The 12,409-nt window shown below is 47.4% G+C and overlaps 1 protein-coding gene across 2 annotated transcripts in view; it reads right to left on the bottom strand.

Moving 5' to 3' along the window:
- TRIO (trio Rho guanine nucleotide exchange factor) overlaps positions 1-12,409 on the bottom strand; it is a 356,231-nt gene that overhangs the window by 70,934 nt on the left and 272,888 nt on the right. For both annotated transcript variants that reach the window (XM_041731545.1, XM_041731546.1), the window contains exon 34: positions 10,633-10,876. In XM_041731545.1, coding sequence (XP_041587479.1) covers positions 10,633-10,876 — 244 coding nt within the window. The remainder of the gene's footprint in view (positions 1-10,632; positions 10,877-12,409) is intronic.

Raw genomic sequence — 12,409 nt, 5'->3', positions numbered from 1 at the left:
CTGTCTGCGTCTCTGCCTCTCTCTGTGTGTGTGTCTCTCATGAATAAATAAATAAAATCTTTTTTTTTTTTTTTTTTTTTATGATAGTCACAGAGAGAGAGAGAGAGAGGCAGAGACACAGGCGGAGGGAGAAGCAGGCTCCATGCACCGGGAGCCTGATGTGGGATTTGATCCCGGGTCTCCAGGATCGCGCCCTGGGCCAAAGGCAGGCGCCAAACCGCTGCGCCACCCAGGGATCCCCAAATAAATAAAATCTTAAAAAAAAAAAAAGCAGCGCAGTGCCAGGCACACTGCAAGCCATCACACATCCCACCTGCTATTACTGTGGGGTTTTTTATTGGAGAGAGAGAGCAGGTATGTGCAAGCACGTATGCGAGAGCATGGGGTGGGGGCAGAGGGAGAGAGAGAATCTCAAGCAGATGCCATGCTCAGCATGGAGCCCGACGCAGGGCTCGATCCCACGACCCTGCAATCATGACCCACCGAAATCAAATCAGATGCTCAACAGACTGAGCCCCCCAAGGCGCCCCTACTGTTAGTTGTTAAGGCTCCAACAGCCTCCCTTTGCTACAGGCTGACTGTCCTCCACCTTCAAATTTGTATGTTAAAGTCCTAAGTCACAGAAGGTTGGAACACCACCACAGCTGGAGATGGGGTCTTTAGAGAGGTCACTAGGCTAAAATGTCAGAGGCTTAAGAAGCAACCAACTCTGCTGATGCCTTGATCTTGGACATGTAGCTTCCAGAACTAGGAAAAAATAAACTGTTGTTGTTGAAGCCATGAAGTCTGTGGTATTTTGGTAGCCAGAGCTGACTAATATGCTCCTCCTCCCTTGTCTGGTAACAATCTGCTCCATAACCCAGGACTGAAATGGTCTAATTACTTTTGAGACAGGACGAAACTAATCTCTAAGAACAGAACTTCAATGTTCTCTCCTTCTAGTAAATTCAAAGCTCTGCAGACGCAGGAAAAGGGGTGGGAAGGGAAAAGATGCAGTTGAACACACAGGGCTACATTCCAATTAGAAATAATAGAGAATCCCACAGCTGCCTCGCAATGTGGCCAAGGCAAAGGAGCCTGTTTATAATTCTCTTCAATGTATGCAAGGGCCCTTCAAATAATAAACACGTCGGGTCCCCGGTCCTGAGCTTGGCTAGGATAGTTTTGGGAAAATGACGACTTCCTTGAATTTTCAGCTTTGTGGAATGACCAAGCTGTCCAAAGCATCCCTATCACTGCTGGTCAGACCACACAAACCGCCCCTCGACGGCTCAGACACTAACACATCTCGGAAGATTCCAGGGTGACCCTGCTCTGGTCCACACAGGATGCCACGAAGGGGAGCAGGATCCTCCTTCTGGATGGAGCTGGCTGTGGGGATGATAGCTCAAAGGTCAGCCACTTGACCCTCTGACTACATCCAGCCCCACAAACCCTTCTTCTAGGCTCTCTAAGACCCTTCCGTGGTGTCAGTCAAGAAGGAAGGAGATTAGACTGGGGGCAGTGGTATACATAAACAGTATTTCTCAAAGTTCATTGTGAAGTTTCAGTGATAAACCGAATGCTTCAGAAAGTATGGAGGCTTCAGAGCCCATCTGAAAACCCGTGGACAGCACTAGCTCATGAACATGACTCTCTGAGGTGAAGGTGCGACGGGGGGTTCATAAACAGCTCTGCAGAAATGGAAAGCAACAATGGCACTGCAGAATGCGGTTTATTCTCTGGATACTACTGCCCCTTAACATTGAGTGGCAAACTCCCAATCTGCAACCTTTTGGCTGAATTTCACAGAAACTGATAAAGTGTGATTCACATTAATATTCCACTGTATGCTCCTGCACGGAGTTCTGTGGGAAAACATCCATCAAAGTCTCACCTCCTTGGAGTCAGATGAAAACTCGTGATTTAATTTATCTGAATGATTTTAAGAGTGACCTTATTCAAAGGGCACAGTTTAGTTTTCTAAGTGGGTAAAATGATATTAGAGAACTCAGGGTTTGGTAAAGATCACGACTCCTACCAAAATTTAAAAAACAGATCAAAGCAAATGTCATAAAGCAAATCTTCAGCAAATCTTCAGTACGAATTTTTCTGCTATAGCTAATTTAGGATTCGGGTGATTCTTCTTCAAAAATTTGCTTTCCAGAAATGCATGTGCCATCAACTGGAGTGTGAGCATTGCATTTCACAGCTAGACCTGCACAGCTGGGATGGCAGTGGGCTGCTAGCACTGCGGTGTGGCTCACATGTGCACCATCAGGGACCCTGGCTGTGTGCACAGGGATGTGAGCATGCCCATCAGAGGCCGAGGCATGTCTCTATCTCCTGGTCTGGAGTGACTTCTACGAGGCCTGGCCAAGTGAAAAAAGCCAAACTATGCTATCTTTTATTTAAGAACATGGGGGCAGGAGTAATTATGTGTTTGTATTTGCCTAAGAAAACACCAGAAGTTAGAAACAAATAAACATGGTTAGTCATACATAGCAAAGGGGATTGTGGCACGAAGACGTCTCAGCTTACACCTTTCCATGATTTAACTTTTGATGTGAAATGCAACATGTGTTAAAGTAAGTTTTAAAATCTGGTTTTGCTTCTCTTTTTTAGAAAAAGTTCTGAACATGGGGTTGCCGGAATTGTGTGCAAATGTTTTGCCGCCCTGTTTTTCTGAGAACCAGTACCAAAGTCTTCATCACATGTTTGTGCTTCCACAGATCCCAGGACCTGCTGTGCTCCACAACTAGCCGGGAGAGCCGATGGATCTTCCCGTGGCCCCGTAGTGGCAGCTTGGCTCTCAGGATCTAAGTCAAATGACCCAAATCTTCAGCATTTACGGGAAGGCTACCTCTGGAAACGTGATCACAAAATTGTCTCATGCTTCTCTGAGCACAGGAAGGAGCACGGAAGCAAAAGCCACAACACACTCTGGTTGGCGTGGCATTCACCTCTTAGGTGCTGTCATACCAGGAGTTCTCAGAGCCGTGATCTGCTACATGAACCGTGAGGACCCGTGCAAACTCAGTCTGCCCGGGATCCGCTGTCGTTTCCCACCTTGGACAGCATTTCTTCATGGTCAAAACATGTAATGGAAACCAGCACATGATTTTTAAAATGTTTTTCACCAAACATAACAGCTCTGTAATTTTTCCCGGCTTCTGCAGGTCCTAATTAGAGTGAATACATAGATTTTTTTAATTTATTTTTTTAAAAGATTCTATTTATTTGAGAGAGAGGGAGTAAGTGAGAGAGAGAGAGCACCAGTAGAGAGAGGGGCAGAGGGAGTGGGAGAAGCAGACTCCTTAGGGATCAGGGAGCCCGACGTGGGGCTCCATCCTAGGGCCCCGGGATCATGACCTGACCTGAAGGCAGATGATTCACTGAATGGGCCACCCTGGTGCCCCAGAGTGAATACATTTAAAAGAGCAACCCCAGTTTGTCGAATAAATTGCCAAGTTGGCCATGTACCAATGTCAGACAGGAGGCAGCTGGCAAAGTCGAGGCCACGGAGAAGCAGGATGTGGATGCCTCTGTTGTCTACCTGCAGCCACCCCCTGCCCGGCCCATGAGTCATGGTGAGCAGAGCCTGTCTTCCCTTATACTTCTTTCCCTAAACACTGTGTCATGGCCATTTAAAAGCAAATGTGGGAAGATGGGTTTTCTCATTTGTTGTTTATGACTTTGCTACATATATAATTTTGTGATCATCTAGTATGGACAATCTTAATACCTGCTCATGTTTTTTTCCTGTTTTAATAAACACTTTAATGTAAAGTTGGAACATGAAAATACCTCCAACATGAAGCATTCACGGAGTAATGGCTCACTTGTGCGGCTCCATAATTACATGTTGCACAGCAAATGATCCTTAATCACAGGTCTTGAATCCATCCCTGCATCTTGGCTACACAGTGCTCAGAAGGACCATGTCTTTGTACCCCGTGTGGCTCTGTGTTCCTTAGTCTGTCTCCCCAGGGATTTGCATTAGCAGCTGTTTTCATAGGCTAAAAACTGCTCTTTTCCAAGCTAATTTTTAGAAAAAGTACACAGGTCTTCCATTATATATATATATTTTAAGGAATATGTGGGCTGATATGAGTTTGAAGTGTCCATACCTGGGGTGTGTTTTCTGATTAACAGTGGCAATCTGGCATTAAGTAAGTGTCTAAATATACCAGAGTCACAATATTTAGTTGAATAACTAAAATTTTTCATGTCACTAAAGCCTTTTTAATTAATGCCCTATGTCTTCTGAGAACTTATTAGATCATTTAAAAGTCATAAGCAGTTATAAGAGGTACGAGACTTTGATTCACTCACCTTCAGCACAGAGTGTTTCATGATCTGGGAAAGAGGATATGGGAGTTGAACAAATTTAAACTCAATCATCTCCAATATACTTGAGGAAATGAAAGAGGCCTTGGAGGGAAGCTGTGTTTTTGGTTGTAGAGATTTCCAGAGAAATCTCTAGACCTTACTTAGTCTATATAGAGCTGCTGTTTTTCTGGGTGGCAGTTGTGGGGGTGGAGAGCACAGGGCAAGGCCATGACTCCTGTCGGTAGAGGACAAGACATCTCTCTGTCAGGTGCACTGTGTAGGCTGATGCTGTCCTGGGAGCTGGGGAAGCAGTTTGGATGGGGGTGAGGAATCTTAGTGCCTGCTTGTATTCTGAGGAGGGACACGGCTTTGACATGTCCTCTGAGCTGGGGGCCACCTGACGATGGGCAAAGCCTGGGAATGCAGGCAGTGGGGCTGGGGCGCCTGGGAGAGGACAGACCTGGTGGCCTGTGGAGTCTGTACTTCCCACGACAGTAAACCTCTGCGAAGGTCCTTCACCTGGTCTCATTTCCACAAAATGGAGACCGAGAGACATGGAAGCTGAGAGCATGGGGAAGACCTGGCCTCCTCCCGAAGCCAGGAAGTGGGTGGTGGGGTGGCCACCCACCAACAGGCAGAGCCACCAGCTCATAGCACCCAGGCGCTGAGGCAGGCAGGCTGAGGACAAGGGCTCAGATGCACTGCGTTTTGGGCCTGAAGGGAAGCGTGGCCCAATTTTACACATAGTGGTTGCGGCCAGCAGTTCCCTGAGAATCAGATGTGGAGCTTTGACATCCAGGCATGGGCTCTGGGCACATTCACTCATTCATTTTAAGAAATTACCTGTGATTCTGAGGAGCAACTCCTGTTATACAAAGTAGGTCCATTTCTCTGAACTTTAAGAAATGGCCCCACAGAATGAATCTATCCTGGTAAAGTGCGTATCTTTAAAGTAAAAGTCATAAAGCAGAACTGGACACAGTGAATCACACTGACCCGCTGCAGAGAGAACCTCCCAGTGGAGCCCCTGCCCCCATGCGCACTACTCCCTGGGCCCTGCTCTCTGTTCTCCCTTCCTCTTGGGGCTATGAAAAGGCTCTCTGCTGCCTCCCACGTCAGTCCCGTTCTTTAGAACCTGTGCCGTGTGTACTTCCTCCAATGCATCTGTAAGTTTAGCACCTTATCTGTACCCGCCACTCGTGCTGAAATGTTTTAAAGTACCCTCGGTGAGTTCCTCTGTACTTCCTTGTGGATCTCTGGTCCTGACTGCTTCTCATGGGGACTTCCTCAGGTTACCTTCAGGTTAGCCTTTGTGTTGAAATCCTCTATTAACCGTAGCATGATTTATTTCCCTCCCCCCCACCTCCACAGACTCAGGGGATACATTTATTGTTTTTCCCTTTAGGGCTTTTCATTTATATGGTAAAAAGGGACAGAGTGTGTCAGGTAGAGAGTAAGACAACCTCCACCCATTATCTGATGTACCACACCAAGAAGAGGGTGTGTGTGCACCTGGGTGTGTGTGTGTGTGTGCGCGTGCACATGTGCACACACGTGTGAGGCCCAACACCCTGGAGGACATGTCAGGAGACTGGGATTTTATTCCCTGAGCAACAAGTCCCTGAAGAACTCTGAGGGGCGCAGCATGATGGCTCTGTGTTTCAGTGGCAGTGAGAGGAATGAATGGGGCGGGCCAGTGGCAAGGGTGGCAGAGGAGAAAAGAGTATGTTTGAAATATGTTATTTAGATCAAGGTCACCCAATGTGGTGGGCATGCTCAGAAAATTTAAAAAAAAATTACTATAGGAGTTGGCAATTTCACTCCTGGGTACACTCCCCAAAGCAGTGACAGCAGGGATCTGAGTCATCTGAACGCTCCTGGGCACAGCAGCATTAAAGCTGGATGTAACCCCAATGTCTCCACACACAAGGGAGCCTTAGGACACACTGAGCTGCCACAAACGGGTGAGAGGGCATCGTGTGAGGTGAGATAAGCCGGTCACAAAAGGAGAAATGCAGCATGAGGACCCAGGAGGAGTCAAACTCCAAGACACGGGAAGCAGGATGGTGGCTGCTGGTGGCTGGGGGAGGGAAACGGGGCATAGTGTCCACTGGGGACACGGCTTCAGTTTGGGAAGAGGAGTGCCGTGGATGGATGGCAGTGATGGAACACGATGTGAAGGGATTTTATGCTCCTGAAGTAAACACTTGAAAATGGTTAGGATGGTCAGTTTTATGCTCTGTGGATTTTACCACATAGAAAAATCTTGTGGTGTCACCACCAGCCCTGGGTTTCAGCATCCACCCCCCCGCTCACCCCCCCCCCGCAGGTGCACCAGCTGCAGGCACCACCAGGGCGTGGGGAGAAACCCTCCAGCACCACCATATAGGGCCGCTTGGGTGGTGAAGAGAGAGAAAAGCTGAATCGCTCAGCTGGAGGAGCACAGGAAAGGAGAGGTTTTGCACTGGCCTCATCACGACAGTGAACACCACTGACATTCTTGTTTACTTTCTGTGACCTAGACTAAGCAAATGAACAGAGAAAAGTAACAAGTTTTGCAAGTTGAGATAGCAGGGAAGAAAAACCCCTTGGATTTACAGAGAGATTAAAGATGATTATGTGCTCTCTGTTTCAGCAGCAAAGCAGGTGATGTGTGCTTGTCAGCCCCGGCTGTGCGTCCCACTTGCTGGCCGCAGGCACAGTCTCCGTGCTTTGGATGTGACACGGACAGTACAAACTGCAAACAAAGAGACTGCATGAGCAAGAGGATTGCTGAATCCTTACTCTGCCTTTTTGTGCTCCGTGTCCGTGCAACCTGTGCCGGAGATGCCATGAAGGTAGGACGGCAGCCAGAGCAAGACAGGAGTGAAACATCAGAAGCCCCTGCCGCCAGGCTACAAACACTGACCCACCAGCAACCTGCCTTGTTGGGCCCTTCCCCCAAAATGGAAAGCATTTTTCAACAGAATAATGTTCACGCTGGAAGCCAGGGTCAGACACAACATTAGCTCCTTGGAAAACAAATTGAGCAATTACATTTCCTGTTCATTTTAAATAAGTCATATTTTTAACCTCTCCCTATATCCCTTCAGTTCACAGAAAGTGAGAGAGACCTAGTGCTCACAGATTCCAAGTATTCTCACTGTGCAATGGATTCCCAATGCTAGCAGTGCTGAAAAACTACCTCGGGAATCTGGGCAGTGCTCACAGGGAGTACCAGGCCCTCCTTGGAAGGTGTATTGATACCACAGTCATAGCGCCATTTTTAAGATACCATTCACAACCAAACGGACATTTGACCTTAATAGGCATGACCTTTATATTTGAAATTTATGGAAATTTAAGTTGCTTGGACTGGGGAGTCATGAAAAATCATTGAAGCAATAAAGCTAAAAAAAAAAAAAATGAAGCAATAAAGCTGAGAAAATTTTGGAATGAGAAATCAGTAAACGTGCCTCCTGTCTGGGAAGTCAGAGCAGTAAGGATCCAAGGCTTCTAGGAAACTATCTAGTGACTAGGGACAGATAAGTAATAACAAGCCCCTACCTTTCATGAGTCTGGAAATATGTGAAAGAGGCAAGATGACCCACTTTCTGGGATAGTCAAGAGGAGACGCACCAGGGATGGGCAGCAAGTTCTGAGAGAAGAGGCCACATGGAACTCCTCACTGCAGTATCCTTCAAGTCCAGCCCGGGGCCCAAGATGACATGTTGGATAGCAAGCAGGTGCATGGGCACAGCAGGCGCCAACAGCCCTGCACACACCAATGTGTGAGCAATATAGTGGCGCGCACTCCTTTCCACATAAGAGCAAGAAGAAGGGTTGTGGGTTGTGCTGGGGCAAATCCAGATCTCCTGCTTCCCAACGTGGCAGTGGCCTCTTGCTCCCCAAGTCTCTGTGTGTTTTTCTTGGACTTCATTCCCAGATCCTCATCCTAGTTGATAAAGGCCTGTTCTCCCCGGTGGAGCCCTGGTCACTGCTGCCTGATTTCCTGGACTTGAACATGGGCAGGACACTGCAGAGGCCTATCACAGAGCCCAAAGGAAGAGGTTCCCTCCCCTAATCTAAAGCCCAGGTCCTAACACTGCAAGCAAACAGACAATCTTAGGAGTTTCTCTGCATTATTGGAAAAATAAAAATTTAGGAAACAAGTTAAAAATGGAGGAGGTTTCTGAACCCCCACCTACTGACTAGCTGTTGGTTTACATCAGGTTTTACTGAATGAAGACACACCTTCTCGTTAAAGAAAGAGCATGAAAGGGCTTCTCAGAGGCAAGGGGTAACTTCTCAGGTGCTAAAGTGTCACCGAATAGCAGAGACAAAAGGCCCAGGGAACAAATTGGTACTTAACTTAAAACCCAACCTCCCTAAGAACTTTTTAGGACAAAGTGTGATAAATACATAGTTCTTTCCTCTTGGCTAGCCTGTAATTGTGAACACCAGGAAGCAAAGAACACACCATGGGAGAGGCACATTTAAAAAAGAAATCTTTCAGAACAAGTGTTGTTTGTAGCATGCTTAAGCTCACCAGGGCTCCTGTGTGAGAAACTCGAGGGGAAAAGTTGTACTTAATTTTCAACTCAAATTCAAGGACTGAAATATATTATGCAACTTTGCAAGTACTCAGGCAGTGGGCTGGCCCAGCACAGACCCCTCCTGGGGCTGAAGGGCCAGGGCAGGGGGAATCCAATGCTGCTCCAAAACTTGGGACTGCCTCGTCAGGAACAAAAGCGGACACCTCAGCTTTGGCCAAAATCAGAAGATTCTCTTTCTGGAAAAATGATCGCCGAATTCTTCTAGTTTCTTCCTCAAGTGACAATCAGGTCACATTTAGGCCCTGGGGAATCTGGACCCTGACTGTGCCTGTAATTAGTGCAGCGAGCTAACCAGTAACTATCCTGTGCAGCCACACTGAGTGTAATGCACCTCCGCAGCCAGCATATGGGCATAGAGACAGGTCATGAGGAAAGCAAAGAGGACACAGAGGACACGTGGGGAAAGCGACCAGAATATTCCATAATCAAGAGGAAAGAACTGAAATAAGGCAGAGTATGGTGATCTGCTCTCAGGAAAGCAAAATGCATCCCCCAGGTCTGGAAGTCCGCCACCTGCCAGCAGTACAGAGACATGAAGACCACAACACAATACAGTTCAAAGCAGATAAAGTCTACACATTCCACACTTTTCCAGAAGCTACACATGACCAATGTTTCTCAAAAGGGCTTAAGGTCTCAAATTTGTTTTTCACTAAGATGAAACCAGCACCGTCTAATAGAAATGTAGTGCAAGCTGCATATGCAATTTACAATTTTCTGGTAGCCAGTTTTAAAAAGTAAAGGGGATCAGGAAATGAAGACATTAATTAATTATAATAATACATTTTATTTAACTCTACAAAATACATTATCGTTTCAACCTATATTGACTCTAAAATAATTACGTACTGTTTTTTTCATGATAGGTCTTAAAATCTAGCATGTATTTTTACACCTGCAGAAGATCTCGGTTCAGACTGGCCACGTCTGAAGTGCTCAGTGGCTGCAGTTGTCGAGCAGCTCCCACGCTAGACATCGTGGACAAACACGCTCTCATACCCTCACCAGGAGCCCATTTCTGACCCATGTAGACACACGTGAAAAGTAGTCTTGCCACAGTTACCTTTAAATAAAAGAATCACCAAGGAATGCCAAATGCGGTTTGGTTCAAATGCCCTGTCATTTCAGGGGGAAAAGTGTTTCTTTCAAAAGTGCTTCTGGTCAGAGCCCTGCCCAACCTGCCACCCTCTCCCTCAGGGCCAGCTCCATTCCATCACTGCGTGGGGAGCCTGGGCACAGGGGCATGTTCTGAGATACCTTATGTGGCAGAAAGGAGGTGTGGCTAAACTCAGGGCCTGCAGGCTTGATTTCCCAGGATTTAAACGCTAACCAAATAAAGAATCCACAATGTGAAAACCTCATTAAGGAGATGCTGGATATGATCCCACCTCCTCTACCTGCTTTCATCCCAGAGAGGAGAATGGTACCTTCTTTGTGTTCTCAACTTATGAATAACACTGGCCCAAAGAGAGCAGCCTCCTTCTCATTCTCTAAACCGGTATCATTTTGGGAAACAAGGCAATCATTATTTCTGAGCAACACATGAAATCCTCATTTCCATTCCAGCTCTTGAAGAGTTACAAAGGCTCAGAGGCAGAGTGACAACGGCCTGAAGCACGAGTGACAAGGAGGGATCATACCTATCATCAGACTGCAGAGAAACAGGGACAGAAGCACCAGGTTCATTTCCAGTGGGCACTAGCCAGCTGTGCCTCGTGATTCCTACCTTTGTGGTTGAAGATACCCTCCATTTCCATGCTACTTCTCGAGTGGGCGATACAGAGAGAGCCACAGGGAACCAGGCCTTCTGCAGCAGGGGACCGGTCGGTGGTCCGCACCAGACACCAGTCAGGTTTGTCGTGGGGCCGCTCCAAAACCTCCACGGTCTGGCCACGGCGGATGGTCAGCTCTGTGCTGTTGCAGGCGGTAAAGTCGTGGATCACCACTGTCAGCTCGCAGCCGCCAGAGAGCTGGGGAGGGAGAGGGACACGTCAGAGAGCCCCAGCCACTGCACCTGCCACGGGTGAGGCTGACCTGGATCGGCTGCCTCCTGGGGCTGGGGCAGTGACTTGCCACCACCTGAATGAGGGGCTCTCCAGTTTGGTGGCTTCTTCATTTCTCTTTGGAATTACATGGGTAGTTATTGAGTTTTTTGTGTGTTTTAATGTGTGATTATGATTTTTGAGGGTTTCACTGTCAGAATTGGATACGATTCTTCAGATGAGTGTCCATATCATTTTGTGCCAGAGATAGTATTCTCTCCCTACTCAAAATGTGCTACAATAATCATTTTTAAACATAGGGCAAACTAGTAAAACCCATGTTGTAAGGCCATTTGGGAGATCATTACACCATATGGAGATAATGTGATAGATGATTTTATTCAAAAATTTTAGTTCCTACTTGGCGTTTGAGCATCCACACTGTTCGTGTGCAGACTCTCTGGCACCACTGGGGTCCGACGCGGAGCAGCCCACAGCAGGGAGGCCGAAGAGGCCACAAGATCCCTACGTGTGTGTAGAGCGTGCCTTATTCTCTCTTCAAAACCTTCCAGGATGCCTCCTAGTGGGCACTCTCACTCCCCATCCTTTCCAGGCCACCTGACCATGCCGTGGTTTTCAGCACACCATTCTATATACTCTGTGGATGTTCGCTCTTTCCCATACACTGTGTACTTTCTGGCCTGAAACTCTCTTCCCTCCTTCTCTCCTCTCATTAAGCTCACTCCCATTTTCTGTCCATTAAAATTCTACAAATGCTTAGGCCCTTTGGAGCATACCCATAAACTCTAGAATGGACATCAATGCCATGATCTCTGCTTATAAAACAGGTGTGTGGCCTTCTTGCGGCCACCTGCTTGCTGTGGCCTGTGCCTCGTATGTCTGCCCTTCAGACTGTTCACACCTGGGGGCAGCTCATATATACACGTGTTCATTAACAACCCTCTTACATGAGAATGTCGTGAACCAGCTCCCTGTCTTTGGACTGGCCCCTCTGGCCTCTCAATCCAGGTAGCCCCAGGTGGTTCCAGCTCCACAGCCTGTCCACTGTGCCCCAACGTAGCTCTGTAAGCACATCCCCTGTGCTGATTACTTTCTCCCCAAGCAGACATCCCAGATAACAGCCAGAGACCGTTTTGGACATTTCCCTCCAAAGCAGTGAGTCTAGGAGTCTCATTAACCGCTTCCCCATTTTGTTTCTCTCCATTGGTGCCTTTTGGATAATGGTATCACCATTAAGTCACCCACACTAAAAACTCGTGCTCTCCAAATGCTGTCAAATAGATCTAAGGCATCTCTTGTATCAGTTCCTTCCTCTGCCCAGCTATGCCATATTTCATCTGGATTTTGTGGTGTCCTCCCTGCCACATTCCATGCTCACCTTCAAGCCATGTGAGCACTTTGGCAGTTGCCTTTTTGAAACGTGAAGCCTCCCATTCAAGCACCTGAGACCCAAATTCCCGAGCATGGGATGGAAAGCCCCGACGGCCAGGTCCCAGCGAA

This window comes from Vulpes lagopus, chromosome 17 (genome assembly GCF_018345385.1).
Source record: "Vulpes lagopus strain Blue_001 chromosome 17, ASM1834538v1, whole genome shotgun sequence".
NCBI lineage: Eukaryota > Metazoa > Chordata > Mammalia > Carnivora > Canidae > Vulpes > Vulpes lagopus.
The sequence above is the reverse complement of the archived record's forward strand: the minus strand, read 5'-3'. Positions and strand labels throughout refer to the sequence as shown.